The sequence below is a fragment of the Helianthus annuus genome, chromosome 2 (genome assembly GCF_002127325.2).
Source record: "Helianthus annuus cultivar XRQ/B chromosome 2, HanXRQr2.0-SUNRISE, whole genome shotgun sequence".
NCBI classification, from domain to species: domain Eukaryota; kingdom Viridiplantae; phylum Streptophyta; class Magnoliopsida; order Asterales; family Asteraceae; genus Helianthus; species Helianthus annuus.
Window position 1 is genome coordinate 115,497,126 of NC_035434.2, and position 16,120 is coordinate 115,513,245.

At 41.7% G+C, this 16,120-nt stretch overlaps 2 protein-coding genes across 2 annotated transcripts; one reads left to right on the forward strand and one right to left on the reverse strand.

Annotated features, from left to right (window-relative positions):
* Nucleotides 1–5,553: 5,553 nt before the first annotated feature.
* Nucleotides 5,554–6,405, reverse strand: LOC110895244. Its single transcript, XM_022142523.1, has 2 exons — nt 6,164–6,405; nt 5,554–6,055 (listed from the first exon to the last, which is right to left on the reverse strand). Exons 1-2 carry the CDS (start codon nt 6,403–6,405, stop codon nt 5,554–5,556), a joined length of 744 nt encoding a protein of 247 aa, XP_021998215.1.
* Nucleotides 6,406–10,783: 4,378 nt separating this feature from the next.
* Nucleotides 10,784–13,569, forward strand: LOC110895248. The gene is made up of 3 exons (XM_022142530.1): nt 10,784–11,003; nt 11,387–12,586; nt 12,695–13,569. The coding sequence occupies exons 1-3, from the start codon at nt 10,784–10,786 to the stop codon at nt 13,567–13,569; spliced, it is 2,295 nt and encodes a 764-aa protein (XP_021998222.1).
* The last annotated feature ends 2,551 nt before the right edge of the window (nt 13,570–16,120 follow it).

The window sequence follows — 16,120 nt, forward strand, 5'->3', positions numbered from 1 at the left end:
TAAGAAGTGAAGAAACACTAGATTAATCGATGGGAATCAATTATCCAGGGGGTTTGAATCCGCATAAAAAGGTAAGTTTCCTCTCGTTTGATTCGATTGCAACTGATTTCCTTCTCCGATAACTCTGCAAAAAATAAGCACCGTTAGCCTCGCCAAGGGGAGAAAAGGGTTCTCTCCTTGACTCGACTCCGGTGTGAGAATAAGTATGGGTTATGAAGAAGAAGATGTATTTGAGAAGTGTGTGTAACTTGTCCTCATACCTGGGTTGTTTCTCATATTTATAGCCGGGAATCTTTGGGTGGGAAAACCTGTTAGTGAAAAAGTTAACGGAAGATGCTAACCCCGTAAGCGGTTACATCTTCTTCCGTTAAGCTTCTTGATCCGACGTGAGTGCACACGGATCGCTGATTAGATCTATGGTTGGGGATTTGCCACGTGGAAAGTGATTAAGTGGGGTTTTCTTTCCAATTACATGCCATCGTTGTGATTTCAGGGAGGCCTGAGATGGCGACACGTGTCCAGACGGTTATAACCGTCTTAGTGGTGCACGATTGAGTTCCTTCTAGAAGATTACTGCTGTAATCTGGTGTGACTCCTTATCGTGTGGAATCAGCTAAATAACTAAATCCCAAGTCTGGGTAAATAATATCAAAGTCTGGATATCGAGCGGAAGTGTTTATCTTAGGATTTTCATCATTTGCTCATGGGAGAAAGCGTAAGGACTTATGATTTCCTTTTGGCGCAAGTGTTGACTGTTGCTTTAAACTTTTCTTTTGTAAGACCAGTGCGCGGCCGCGCAAGGTTAAAAGGTTGAAAAGCAAGCTTGTGGTATGGTCCCAAGTATTTATTATGAGGTTTTTGGGACCTTACCCCTTCAAGTCCCCCCAGCCTAGTGTTGTACTTATGCAAATAAGTGGAGCACTGGACTTATCAAAGAGAACTGCTATTTGGCGCGAAAAATACGGAAACTTTCGGAAGAAGATTTATTTTGATTATTGTAAAGATTTTTGAAAATCTTTGAATTTGAATGAGACTGATACAGTAAACTGAGTGACAGTCTGTCACTGTCCGTTGTTTTTTACTGTCCGTATCTTGCACGCGCACGTGTAAGCGCGTTGGTGTTGGTTTTCACTCTCTCTGCTGCTTAGAGAACTGTGATATCCGAAAAAGGTGTTGTGGCGGTTACCGATGCTATTTATTGCGATGAGTATATATATAGTTTGAGTAACCCCCTTTCTGTGTAATCATTGTTTTGCTGAAACTTTTCTTGTGCCTTTCTTCTAAGAAAAGATTTATCATTCCTACCTCTTATGTCAACCGGAGAACATCAAGGAGATCTTTCTGAAGAAATGTCGACTGAACTTCCATCATTAAAGTGGCCTAGAGCGACCTTCGATGGTTTGGTTCGGAATTTCAAATTTCCGGAGACCTGGGGTGCTCTGTACCCTGAAGAGGGGCAGACTGCAGCGGATGCTCCGGCTGGGTATATTACCCTTTTTTTGGGATTTTTCTGTGAAGGCAACTTTCGTTTTCCTGTTACTAAATTTTTCCTTGAATTCCTTGAGTACTATAAGTTGCATATCTCCCAACTTCACCCTATTGGCATGGTTAGGGTTCGACATTTTGAATTTGTGTGTCGGACAATGCATATTGAGCCAATTGTTTCTCGATTTAGGGTTTTTCACCAGATGCATTGTACCCAAGGGTTTTACTCGTTCGTTCAGAGGGCGTCTGCAAAGAAGATTCTACAGCAACCCCCAAAATCCTTTCACGATTGGAAACAAAAATTCTTTTTTATCAAGGGCGGAGTGATTCCGGTGAGGATGGTTTTAAGGGGGAAGGAAGATGTTTCGATTGAAACGATTCAGACCCCTGTTGACGAGAACTGGTACCAGGATCTAAAGGACGTTCCGAACATTGCTTTGCCAGAGAAAGCTCTTGTTGGAGCCAGCATGAGCTTGAATTGGAAGATGGATCGTGACGATAAACCAGTATATACGGAGGATGGTCATAGTAAGTTTGGGGTCTTTCCCTCTCTCTTTTTTTTTTTGAACTTGCCTTTCTTCCTTTGTAGTTGTGTCGTTGTATGTTGTCGCGTTCAAGAGGGAAGGTGGAAGAATGGGTACCATTAAGAAGAAACCTGATGAGGAGCTTTGGTACCACCGGATTGTGAGAAACTTTGTTCTTCCGCTAGATGCGGATCTGTCTGCTCAGCCTGCTGCTGGTGCTGGTAAGCTATATTGGTTTTTGGTTTTGCTTTTTGCGTTTTTGAATAATTTATTCTTTGCACTTATTTTAGGTGAGTTGTCAAATTTGGGCATAGGCCCTGAGAAGAGGAAACGCGTGATGACTTCTACTTCTGTGCCGAAGAAAGGTGAAGATAAAACGCAATCCTTGAAGACAAAAAAATGTTGGAGGAGAGAAGAAAGGTATGCGCCATTCCTCTGACTCCTGGTGCGGTTATGTGGTGGTTTCTGACTCTTTGGAGGGTCTTATACCTGCAGTTACTGTTAGGAGGCCAAAATCTGAACCGAGAGACACTGCTGATATCCCTCCATCTAACCCAAATGAACCCATTGAATTGGATTCTAGCCCTGAACACTTGGTGCATAGGAAAGCTGGTAAAAGGAAACAAGCTGATACTGATGCTGAGGGTCAGCCTTCTAAGAAGATTCAGAGGAAGAAAATTACCAGAAGAGGAAATGTAGATGCTTTTATTTCGGAACCTGTTCCAGGTAAGTGTTGCCTTTTCTTATTTCCTTTATGCGCATTAAATCTTTACAGATTTTGTTGTTTTCCCAGAAGTTCCTGTTTCCCCTGTTCCCACAGAGCTACAATCTGTGGTTAATGAAGAGCTTCCATCCACCCCTCCGCGTGCTTCTGTTGTTGACCAGTTAGAGCCTACGGGGGTTACTGATGGTGGTGTGGATAAGACTGTTGAGACTGAGAAGCCTGTTGATATTGCTGCGGAAACTGAAAAAGTTGTTAATCTAGGGGTTGTGGATGGTGCTGGTAATCCACAAACCCCTGAAACTGTTGCTCAAGATTTGGGGAAAGAACAAACTGCTGAAAAAACTTCAACTCCTTCCCCTAAACCTTATGATGCTATGCCTGAGCATGTTGAGAAGATGACAGTTGAGGAGCAAGGCTCATCTGCTGGTGTTGGTAAACATTCTCCGATCCGCCCAGAAGAAACTTTGGGGGATTACTACTACCGGACTTATATGGAGAAAGATGCCTCTGAGCCTCACGCCCCTGTTTGGAATTTGAAGAAAGGTGACACTTTCTCGGATTGGCGCGTGTGCCAAGATTGGTTGCATGGGATACTTCCGCCTGGGGAGATCAAGTTTCAAGAAGGCCGGTCTTATGAACAAACCTATCAAACTTACCTTGAAGAGACTGCTTCTCATGTGTCTACCACTCATCGCATATTGCGTAAGTGGTATAGTATGCATAAGGACTGGGAAGCTTTTAAGGTGTCTCAGAAGAAGTTTGCCAAAGACGAGAGGCGCTTGGCTCAGCTGAAGGCTAAATTGGAAACTGATCAAGCCAAGTTTGAGGCTTATCTTAAAACCGAGGAGTGGTCTGCTGCAGGCTGGAAGAGGAAAGCGGAAGCTGAAGCTGCTCTCCTTTCCGAGGAATGCAAAAACTGGAGGAAATTTTGCGAAAAAGATAATGCTGAGAAGGCAAACCTTCGTAATATCATTAATAACCTTAAGGCTGAGGTTGAAAGACTGAAGAACCAGGATGCGGAGGTAGAAAAGTTGAAAAAGGAGAAAGCTGATGAAGAAGCTGCTTTACAAGAAGCGTGTTCCCATAAGGAGCGCAGTGAGCAACGAGAGGTACAAGCTTGTGCCACTCTTGCCCTTAGAGATAAAGAGTTAGAAGAACTTACTACTTTACTTTCTGATCAGGAAAAACTTAAAAAGGACCTGGAGCTGGCGCATTCTGAAAAGGCTGAAACCTCTCGCCGTTTGACCGAAACTGAAGAAAAATTGGAAAATTCTGAAACGGCGTGGGTCACGGCGGAGAGCGAGCTTGAACCTTTAAAGAGTGATATGGCATGGTTAAAAGATCGTGGAATTGCTTGTGTAAGTTGTTTGTTCCTTTTTTTTGTGGAACTGTTTATGCGCTTTCTTGTTATTCACCCTTTCCTCCTTCCGCTGGTTGCTGAGTCAGTGCTAATTCTGAAGAGTTGGATAAAACTGTTGGGCGGTTAGTTGTTGCCGCGCGTAAAAATGGGTATGCCCAAGGATATGCTGAGTGTTCTCAGCATGTAAATAGTGCTTTGAAGGTGGATTGGGATATCAGTAAATGTGCTGCTTATGGCGTAGATACTAATGCTGCGCTTGTTGCTTTAAAAACAGAATTTAACAACTTGCAACTTTCGGTTATTGATCTGATAAATGTGGCGCTACAATCTGACGATCACGTAGCGCAACTAAAAGAAATCTTTCCGGATGAGGGTGAAGATTTGTCGTAGGTTGAAAATGTATTTGAACAATTATCTTGTAATATTTGGGATGTATCTCCCTTTTTTGTTGGTGCGCTGTTGCGCAAGTAACTAAAACACTGTCGTGTTTGATAGTTTTTCAGGCGTATTTGTATGCCACGAATAGTATGCTAAGTTTTTCGTTTTACAATATTTTGCATGAGTACGATTACTTTTATTGAGTAAGGCGAATGAATTTGGTATAAAGCTCATGTGTGAACTTATGGTCGTTTGTGATGTGATCACTGACCGTTCATGAAGCTTATTTTGTAACTACCATAATGTTTTTGCGCTTACTAAAAGAAATTGCATGCACTTTGTAAGAAAAACACAGAAATAATAGAAACTTTGTTATTTTATTTAGGGATAGGGCACAGAGGCTTTTACAAAGTTTGCTAATATAATTATATGAAACTTAACTTACTCTCTAATATTTCCGCTTCGCTTGATAGATCATGTTTTCCTGCGGGAAATTCATAGAGTTGTCTCTTAAGTTTTTGCCCTTTTGCTTGGGCCCTCCTCACCCCTAGTTATCTGCTTAATTTCTTTGCGCACATTTTGGAGCAAATGTGTGAGTTCGCCGCTTCTGAGGGCTTTCTCTATTTCTGTGCGTAAAGAAATGCAGTTGTTAGTGGTATGCCCGTTGTCCTTGTGATATTCGCAGTATTGGGCAGGGTCTTGTCCGCGCTTATTTTTCATCGGGATCGGAGGTTTGGATTGATAGTCTTTAGTACTCAAGACTTCCGCCGGGGTCTTAGTTAGGGGAGTCCACTGCCTCTCCTTATTCTCCTGTTTAGACTCCCTCTGCGCGGTAAGTTTGTTGATCGTTGTTCGAGCATTTTCAGACGAACGATTTCCCGAGTTAGACTCGCGCCATGATTTCTTAAATCTTCTCTCGCCAGCGTAGCTTAAATCCGCGGGTCTATTATGTGGTGGCGGTGGCCTGTTTGTGGTAAGGTTTTTTTTCGGTTTGCGCATAAACCTTAGCTGCCGCCATCACCTTCTCCCAACTTTTAGGGAGACCTTCTGTTCCAGATAAGACCTTTATCATGTCATCACACCTAACCGCGTACTTGAATTGGGCGCGGTTGTTCGTGAACACCACCAATCTCCAGTACTTCTTTGTTGTATCTGGTGATGAAATCCTCCAGATTTTCATCGTCATGGCACCAAATGTTCATGACGTCAGACGTATCGCGAATGGAACGCCGTTGTTGGCTAAAATGTGTCAGAAATTTTTCGCGCAGGTCTTTCCATGATTCGATCTGTCCGATTGGTAAGTTATCGAACCAGATTCTCGCTGCACCGGTTAGAGTCTGTACGAACAGATGGCACCATAGCGGGAGGGTCCAACCCCCAACCAGACCTACGCTGGTAAACACTCTCAAGTGGTCATCGGGGTCTGTCAGCCCATTAAATTTACCCACGTTGGATGGTAGTTTAGCTTTCTCAAGTTGAGCTAAAGCTATTTCCATGACGAACTTTGAATTTTCCGCTGCTTCCGCAGGGCGGTAAATCAAATCATAGCTGTGTTCTGCCTCAGGGTTATAAACCGCACAAGGCCTGCATTTATTGTAATTTGGCTGCAATCGATTGAACACACTGGTATTTGCACTTCAACAGTATGTTGGATCAGACTCATCGGTGTGGGTGTTCCGTTGGGAACCCAACCTATCGTGAACTGATTGTCTTTGGTGAGGGTGTGGTTCACCATGATATTCTTTTTGGTGACTTCCTGATTCACGTTTTGATGTGGATCTGGCATAAAGTTCTGTATTCTCGTAAGTTGAATTCTCCCGTTGGGAAGCGTTAGCACGAGATCCTGGTCTCCGTGACTGGGTTAAGGGGGCAGTCTGAGCACACAGCTGTGTGTATACCGCATTTAGTGCCCCTTGAGACCTGACATCCTCCATATGCAAATGGAAACGATGAAATGAATCGACAAAACAAGAGAGAAACGGGTGAAACAGAGAAAAAACGGTGGGCGCCAATGAAGAAACACTAGATTAATCGATCGGAATCAATTATCCAGGGGGTTTGAATCCGCATAAAAAGGTAAGTTTCCTCTCGTTTGATTCAATTGCAACTGATTTCCTTCTCCGATAACTCTGCAAAAAAGAAGCACCGTTAGCCTCGCCAAGGGGAGAAAAGGGCTCTCTCCTTGACCCGACTCCGGTGTAAGAATAAGTATGGGTTATGAAGAAGAAGATGTATTTGAGAAGTGTGTGTAACTTGTCCTCATACCTGGGTTGTTTCTCATATTTATAGCCGGGAATCTTTGGGCGGGAAAACCTGTTAGTGAAAAAGTTAACGGAAGATGCTAACCCCGTAAGCGGTTACATCTCCTTCCGTTAAGCTTCTTGATCCGACGTGAGTGCACACGGATCGCTGATTAGATCTATGGTTGGGGATTTGCCACGTGGAAAGTGATTAAGTGGGGTTTTCTTTCCAATTACATGCCATCGTTGTGATTTCAGGGAGGCCTGAGATGGCGACACGTGTCCAGACGGTTATAACCGTCTTAGTAGTGAACGATTGAGTTCCTTCTAGAAGATTACTGCTGTAATCTGGTGTGACTCCTTATCGTGTGGAATTAGCTAAATAACTAAATCCCAAGTCTGGGTAAATAATATCAAAGTCTGGATATCGAGCGGAAGTGTTTATCTTAGGATTTTCATCCTTTGCTCATGGGAGAAAGCGCAAGGACTTATGATTTCCTTTTGGCACAAGTGTTGACTGTTGCTTTAAACTTTTCTTTTGTAAGACCAGTGCGCGGCCGCGCAAGGTTAAAAGGTTGAAAAGCAAGGTTGTGGTATGGTCCCAAGTATTTATTATGAGGTTTTTGGGACCTTACCCCTTCAAGAAGGTTGTTTGTTTTTTAACGTATGCAGTCTTCTAAAATAAACTGGTGGTGGTGTACGGGCGGTGGTTGTGGGTGGTGGTGGTGCTGGACGGTGATGGTGGTAGACGGTGGTGGTGGGTGGTGGACGGTGGTGGTGGTGATGGACGGTAGTGGAGGGACATGATTGAGAGCAATTGACAAATTTAGGGACTAGACTGTTGATTTTTTTCAAATGAGAACTGAACCTGTGATTGGGTGTAAACGTACTTATTTAGACTATGGTGTGTGTGTGGGGGGGGGGTTGCTTGGGGGCATTGCTCGACACGTGACAGTTGTGGGCTCCACCAGTCCACACCCAAAAAAGTGGGGTGTGGAAGGGGCGTGGCCATTGTATGTATTTTTTTAGAGGTTGGTAGTGGTTTTTGAAGTTTTTGATAGTAAAAATGAGTAAGAATTGTTTGATTTATATAGAATACTAGGTTAAAACCCCGTGTATTACACGGGTTAAATAAATATAATTTTTATATACTAAGTAATAAAATAGTTACACCTTTTAAAAACTCGTGTATTGCACGATTTGAATAAACACATGTCTTACACGAATAATGTAATCCGTTAAAACATTTAGTAATCAAGATGTGTTTTCTAGCAAAATGAAATTTGAGATACTATTTACTTATTGTAACATCTCACTTTATTTTTTATTAGGTTAGAGAGTTGTGTATTACATGGTTTATAACATTTTACTTTGTTTTTTTAATTTATTATTAGGTTAGAAACAAACGTATTACCTGATGTTGGATAATCAGCAGAAAAAAAGAAAAGAAATATTTTAGTAAAAATATTAAATATACAAGAGATAAGCCAGATATTATGATTTAATATTATTATGAGTAAATTACTTTTTGAGTCCCTGTGTTTTAGTGGTTTTAACCACTTGAGTCCAAAATAAAAAAATTTAACGCCCTGAGTCCCTAGCCATTTATTTTATAACGTTTTGAGTCCAATTTTGTTCATTTTATAACAATTTGAGTCCAAAAAATTGGACTCAACAGGTTAAAATTTGGACTCAAAAGGACTCAAATGGTTAATGAAAATGCTTATAGGGACTCAGGTCGTTAAACTTTTTGCTTTTGGACTCAACTAGTTAAAACCACTAAAGCACAGGGACTCAAAAAGTAATTTACCCTATTATTATTTCATTGGAGTGTAAAACGGGTGATACGTGGTCGAAAACTTGTTATCGTTTGTGCTTAAGTTGATGTTTTTACATAGCTTTTAATCTTGAATAGCCTACTTTTAATGGGATTTGTGTTTTACAGGTCTAAAAGAGTTTAAGGAGCTAATCGGGAGCTAAACGAAGCACCGGGACGTGAATCGGATCAACCGGGGATGTGAAATGAACAAAACCGGGTTAATCACAAAGACTGGATGTGTTTTGGGAATGTTAATGGATTTAAAATGAATATATTGAAAGATGGCATGATAGAGGGCTAAATTACGAGTACGTGGGCGAAAACGGTGAGTAAAACGGAGCTATAACGAAGAAGTTATGAAGAAAACAGTTTCGGACGAAACAGGAAAAACTAGAGGGCGTCGGGACGGGCTCTAGGCCGTCGCCGACGGGCTCTAGAAAGTTCCGTCGTGAAAAAATGCCCGTAAACAGCCAAACAAGCCGTCGGGTGATTTCAGCAAATGGGGAGGCCGTCGCCGACGGGTTGTGGTTTCCTGAAACGCGAAAAATTGGGTATCTTTGATATAGGAACGATTCTAATTGGTCTTGGGGCATTCAACTCGGGAGTTACACTCCTTGGAAGGTTTGAATCTTGTGCTGGGAGCCACAATCACAAAACCATCACCTACCATTCCAGCATCTTGATATCTACAACCCGAATCATCATCATCCAACGCACAATCAATCATCAAACCCTAGTTCACCAATCCATCATCGTTTTCACCATCATCATTCCATAAACCCTAATTCTCCATCATTCCTTCATCCTACAAGCTTCAAGATGACTCCATCCGAATTCCAAACATCCGGTGATCAAGTTGCATCAACCATGAGCGGCTAATCATCTCAGTTTCACCCCGGCGTAGGTAGTTGTTAATTCAAGTGTTTCGAATTGTTCTTGTTTCATCTTAGTGACAAATTTGTGTTTGGTTTTTGAAACTTTTGACAATAGTATTACATTTGTTACGAATTCATGAATTGTCGAACGATGTTAAAAGTTATGACTTTGTGAAACGGTGATATGTAATTGTACGTTGTCGTTGTTAGGATTTACTTGTGTTGATTACAAAGTGTCTTTTTGTCCGTTCTTCGGGACGTTGATAGTTAGTAGCACCTAAGTCACGGTACACTAAATCCGTTAATCGAATGCATTTGAGTTGAAACTAAAACTTGTAGAAATCCTAGGTTAACAATTACCGAAGCCGGGCGTGATTCCTTTTTATTATTATTGTTCTAGTAACCGTTTTTATTGCAATCGTTAAGTAGTATTTGTCAATCATTCTCATCAATCCATTTAGTTAAAAATCATATCTTTCAATTAAACGAAAACACAAAAATACTTTAGCAAGCTTCATAAATTGTGACAATTGTTTTAATTCATTCGAATCCACACACAAACCACATACTCTTCGTGGTTCGACCCCTTACTACCACTAACACATTGTTAAGGGTAATTTGGGCTTATAAATATTATCTTTGACCGGAGCGCGACACTCCGATCAAATTTTGGCGCCGTTGCCGGGGAGTGCGTGCGCTTTGTGTTTGGATATGGTTTGAATTTTTTCGTGATTAACTGTTTAATTTGGTTAACTTTCTTGTTTGCACTTGTTTTTTTCCTTGTTACGCGGGGTGTGTTACTTGTGCAGGTTACAGGTAGTGCATGCATACGCGCAACTCCGGGCGGACATCACCTCTAGTTTACGAACCGGAAATCGAAAGACTCGCAAGAAGGAACCTAGCAAGCCGGTTAGAAGCAACTCTTGCTTCTAATCAAACCAACCAAACACCACCACTCACGCCGACCATTGAAACCGATTCAATGGCGAATCAAAACTCCAATCAAAACCAGAACCAATTCCAATACCGGAGCAACTTTAATCCCGCTCAAAACACCCAACCTATACCTCAAGAACAACCGGGTGGTAACACCAACGCTAGACCACCCACTCCACCTTTCCGAAACCAAAATCCCAATAGCTCTCAACGAACACCCCAACAACAACCCTCCATCTACAAGCATCGTTACCCATCAACCTTGATGATCGGAATGTCAATTCCGATCGTAGAGGTAATCGTGATCGCGGCAATCCCGCGAATGAAGACCCATTTTTCAACATCGACGACTTGAGAAATGCAATCCCCGATGATGAACCTTATAGTGTTCCCGGTTATTAATCGCCGGAACATGTAAGCATTCATACAGAAAATTCGGATGATGGGGGTTACTTTGATGATCGAGTGGATGACGATGAAGGTTGGGGATACATTAATAGGGGTAATGCCTACAATGCAAGAGAGTACGAAGATGAAGAGTTTGGCTATCAAAATGCCAATTACGTTGGGGAGGAAGAGTATGGCTATGGGAATAGAAGGAATGACGGTTGTGGGAATAACCGCCAACCACGAAACAACAACCAACGGAATCGAAATGAAGGGTATTACAATAACAATAACAATGGAAACCCCAATCGGATTCCTCGTTTCGTGGGAGGTGGAAATCAAAGAGGTAATCAAGGTGGGAATCAAGTAAGGGGTGAGAGAAGGGATGAGAGGCGAGATGAAAGAAGGAACGTTCAAAGAGATGATAGGAGGGATAACCGAAGAATGGATGATCAAGAAGTCAATGGTCCTTATCGTTGTCAACAACCTCCACGGGGAGTAAACGACCGTTTCAGGCCGATCGTCACCGAGAACGATTCACCCATTGTTTGTGAGCGAAGGATGTTTGATTGTAAACCACATTACATCAACATACTTCCTCATTTCAATGGGAGGTCTAACGATGAGCCCTACACACATCTTGCGGAATTTTCTTCAGTTTGTAATACTATTAGGGGACACAACTTTGCTCTAGAAGAAGTCAAACTTCGCTTATTCCAATTTTCACTAAAGGATAAAGCAAAGCAGTGGTTTCTTACACTCCCGGCCAATAGCATCTGCACATGGGGGGAAATGCAACAGGCGTTTTTAGACGAGTACTACTCTATGGCAAAGACTGATGATGCTCGTGATGAAATTCGGTCTTTTCGCCAATTATCAGGCGAACCGTTGCCTGAAGCCTTTACCAGATTTAGGGAAATGATGCGAAGATGCCCTCATCATCAAATCGAGAAGTGGGAGTTGGTTAAATGCTTTGTACGGGGTCTGGATGACAACACATCGAACCGACTTGAGTCGATGAGTAATGGGACTCTTCTGAGCAACCACGAAGACGATGATTGGGAGTTTTTAGAGCGGATGAGTAAGCGGTCAAAAGAGAAAGAATCGGCCGATAGAGCAAAGAAACATCCCGTTTCCCGATCACTTCCCGATCTCGATTCTAAGGATCGGATTTCTACTTTAGAGCGGGAAATGGCTCACATAAAAAAGAAGGAAGTAAACGCGGTGCAGTTTGCGGTGTGTGAGGATTGTGGAGATATTGGCCATACGACCGATCAATGCCCAACGGGGCCGGGTGAGTACACCGAGGAAGTCAATCAAGTGTTCGGGGATAGAAAGAACAATGACATGAACTCGAACACCTACCATCCCGGATTGAGAAACCATCCCAACTTCCGATATGGGAATGCCTCTAACCAAATGAATCCGAATTTCCAATCTGGAAATCAAGGCGGGTATTCGCACCAAACTCGCCAAAGAGGTTACAACCAAGATGGTCACGGGTTGACGAATAATCAAGGAGGTGGTGGTGATTTGAATGCAAAGATGGATGCAATGCTTTCGATGATGCAAGAGTCCAAGAAAGAGAATGAAATTCGGGATAAATTGCATGAAGCATTAGCAAAACAAGTGGGCCAACTTGCGGAGGAAATGGCACAAATGAGGGGGAGCATGGGAAAGCTCCCAAGTGACACCACGGTGAACCCTAAGCATCAAAGTTCAAGCACGGGCAATGTGAGGAATGTGCACATTAGCGCGGTAAGTCTTCTTTCAAATGATGAGGTTTGTAGTGGTGTTGAAAGCATTCCACCACAATGCGTTGATGGTGTAGTGGGAAATACAAGAGATGAGTTGGAAAGTAAAAATGAACAAGAAACGATTTCACAAATTAAAATTGAAAAAATGAATAAAAATTCTTTTTGTGAAAATTGTTAAAATCAAATTAAACCGATTAATGCATCAAAAGTTGAGGAACGGTACCCACCGAAGGATGAGAGGTGGGAAAATTTTAAACAAGCAAAAATTAATTTACCGTTACTCGATGACATTAAAAAGGTTCCGGCTCATGTGGAATGCTTAAAGGAGTTAAGCATCGAAAAACGGCACAACAAATTACCCGAACCGGTTGATTTGATATCACATGTTAGTGCCGTTCTATCGAGTGCCATTCCTCAAAAAGCTCAAGATCCGGGAGATCCTCTTATTCCAATTCAAATTGGAACCTTCAAAATTGAGAGGGCGCTCCTCGATCTTGGAGCTCGTGTGAGCATTTTACCCGGGAGTTTGTATGACCAATACGATTTTGGTCCATTAAAAAATTTTGATACTCCTGTGGTATTGGCCGATCAGACTCCCACGCATCCAAGGGGGATGGTGGAGGATGTGATAGTTAAGGTGGATGATTGCTACTACCCAGTTGACTTTTTGCTAGTAGACTATGTTGGGTGTGTTGAGGATACCCAACCGGTAGTTATCTTGGGTAGACCGTTCTTGGCAACTGCTAATGCCATAATAAATTGTGCAACGGGAACGGTAAGCATGAAGTTTGGGGACCGGGAATTAAATTTAAATGTTTTTCCAAATTTCACTAACCCGCTCGGTGAGGATAAGTGTCCTAAAAAGGACATGAATCCAAACAAAAAGGTGTGTGCTATGGTTGGTAGGTTGGAAGAAACAAGGAAGAAAACAGTCAAGAAAAAGAAGGCGAAAAAGTTGCCTGTAGAAAAGAAGAAGGAAGATGAGGTGATGAAATTTGGACCGTTTGGCAACAAATGGTATGAATCACCGGTGGGTGATTTCGAGGAGTTTGTAGGCAGCAAGCATGCCATTCGACCACCATGAGGTGGTAAGTCAATTGTTGTTGTATATTTTATTTCGCATTTCGTTTTAGTTGTTATCCGTAGTTTAGTTAGTATTGTTGTTGTTGTATAATTTTGTTTTTTCGTTTTAGTAGTTAAATGAACGTTGTGGGTGTGTTCCCTATATAACCCTCACGAGACCTACTCGTCCTCCCAAGCTATTGGGAGGTTTAAAAGGGCTTGTTGCATACGCTAAATGCAACCGTGATTCCTACGAAAGTGAGTTAGGGCTGTTATTGTTGTACATTTTTTTTCCACAAAAATCAAGGTAATTTAACGCATGATTTGGTAACACTTTCATAAAAATGGTAGAACTAAGTAGCTAACAAATTTCAATGGTTGTGAGAAGCATGCTTCTACACAAGGGTTAAAATTTGTAGGTACATTATGTTCGCGGGACAACCGTTTTATGAAGAGAAGAAGAAGATATGGGCATCCAGCGACAAAAATCAGGTGCATGCGTTTCCTTTTTACCTTGATTCTTAGTTTAGTAATAAGTGGATTGTATTTTGTATTTTATTTTTCCGGGGTGAAATTTTGGGAAGGTTAGCCGTGTCACATCCCTTGTGCATTTTTAAAACTCTAGTTTTTACATATTGAGGACAATGTTTACCTCAAGTGTGGGGATGGGGGAGTAGTAAAAGTTTTCGATTTTGACCCGTTCATTTAAACACTACACATTGAGGACAATGTTTACCTCAAGTGTGGGGATGGGGGGAAATTTAAAAAATTTTTCAAAAATTTCTTGTTTCAAAAGCGATCTTAAAAGCACAAGTAACTAAGTTAACAGGGGATGGCACAACCCATTTGGTCTTTTGTCATGGTCAAGCTCAAATTAATAGCATGACGGGTATTTAGCGGGTGGTTATTTGGGAATAATTCGCCTAAAGAACTAGCATTTTATGCATATCACATACCATACCCTTATACGTGAGGTTTTGAGCCACTTTTATATCATAGATTTACATATACATGTTTCTTTGTTTGAGTGGACCATTAGCCACGTATTATAGAACTTGCGACTTTTGATACGTTTGAGACCATAGACCGAATACAAGCACGAGAATGATTAAGGCATTAGGTAAACCTTTTCCGTTTACACCATTTATATATCCTTACCAAAAAAAAAATTATCCCTTAGTAGCCAATTTTGAGCCTAACCCTTTCGTTTGACCACCCTTTAGCCCATAACCTTAAACCTTTTTGTTTTTAACCCGTGTGATGGAAATTCGATTATAGGAGTCAAGTTTGTATAGTTGTTTGTTTGTTTTCATATAAAAAAAAGAAGAAAAATCGGAAAATGTTATGAAAAAGACGAGAAAATTTTGAGAAAAGAACAAAAATATGTGTTCTTAGTTGAGAAATAAAAGGCGAAAGCTTGTTGCCTTCTAGTTTGATATTGGTAGTTAGTTGTGCGTAGATTAGTTGTTTTGTAATAAAAATCGAATTTGCATCACCTTAGCCACTTTAAAATATCCTATTTCCTACCCTTAGCCTAGCCCTGTTACAACCCGTTCAAAGACCTTATGACTTGTGCTTGATATTCGTGCTCGGTGGTGGAGAATGATTGAGTTGCAAGCCTATGCGGGTACGTGTTCTAATCGGTTTTGAGCGATTAATTGATTGAAGTGCTAATACATTATACACATTAGCCAAGTTATAAGCCGAGTGGAGAGAACATTGTGAGGGATGTGCATGACTTGTTAGCTTTATGGGCGGGTTAATCTTGGATAACCATTTTTTTTTGTGATTAGTCACTTCGCCGTTAAATATGTTGAAAATTGTAAACAGTTTGAACTTTAGTATGACAATTGACCTTAACCTTCGTCTCGGGAATGGGGAGTGTATTCGTTGTTCGACCCACGTGAAAGTGAAAAAACAGATTTGCTTGAGGGCAAGCAAAAGACAAGTGTGGGGATGTGATACGTGGTCGAAAACTTGTTATCGTTTGTGCTTAAGTTGATGTTTTTACATAGCTTTTAATCTTGAATAGCCTACTTTTAATGGGATTTGTGTTTTACAGGTCTAAAAGAGTTTAAGGAGCTAATCGGGAGCTAAACGGAGCACCGGGACGTGAATCGGATCAACCGGGGATGTGAAATGAACAAAACCGGGTTAATCACGAAGACTGGATGTGTTTTGGGAATGTTAATGGATTTAAAATGAATATATTGGAAGATGGCATGATAGAGGGCTGAATTACGAGTACGTGGGCGAAAACGGTGAGTAAAACGGAGCTATACCGAAGAAGTTATGAAGAAAACAGTTTCGGACGAAACAGGAAAAACTAGAGGGCGTCGGGGACGGGCTCTAGGCCGTCGCCGACGGGCTCTAGAAAGTTCCGTCGTGAAAAAATGCCCGTAAACAGCCAAACAAGCCGTCGGGTGATTTCAGCAAATGGGGAGGCCGTCGCCGACGGGTCCCAGGCCGTCGGCGACGGGTTGTGGTTTCCTGAAACGCGAAAAATTGGGTATCTTTGATATTGGAACGATTCTAATTGGTCTTGGGGCATTCAACTCGGGAGTTACACTCCT

Excerpts from the sequence above, each read along its gene's own strand:
- LOC110895248 (XM_022142530.1), top strand. The coding sequence starts at position 10,784 with ATGGGGGTTACTTTGATGATCGAGTGGATGACGATGAAGGTTGGGGAT. Across the intron at positions 11,004-11,386 it reads CAACGGAATCGAAATGAAGG|TTTGTAATACTATTAGGGGA; the intron begins GTATTACAATAA and ends AATTTTCTTCAG. Across the intron at positions 12,587-12,694 it reads TACAAGAGATGAGTTGGAAA|TTGAGGAACGGTACCCACCG; the intron begins GTAAAAATGAAC and ends ATGCATCAAAAG.
- LOC110895244 (XM_022142523.1), bottom strand. The coding sequence starts at position 6,405 with ATGGAGGATGTCAGGTCTCAAGGGGCACTAAATGCGGTATACACACAG. Across the intron at positions 6,056-6,163 it reads AGACAATCAGTTCACGATAG|GCCTTGTGCGGTTTATAACC; the intron begins GTTGGGTTCCCA and ends CAATAAATGCAG.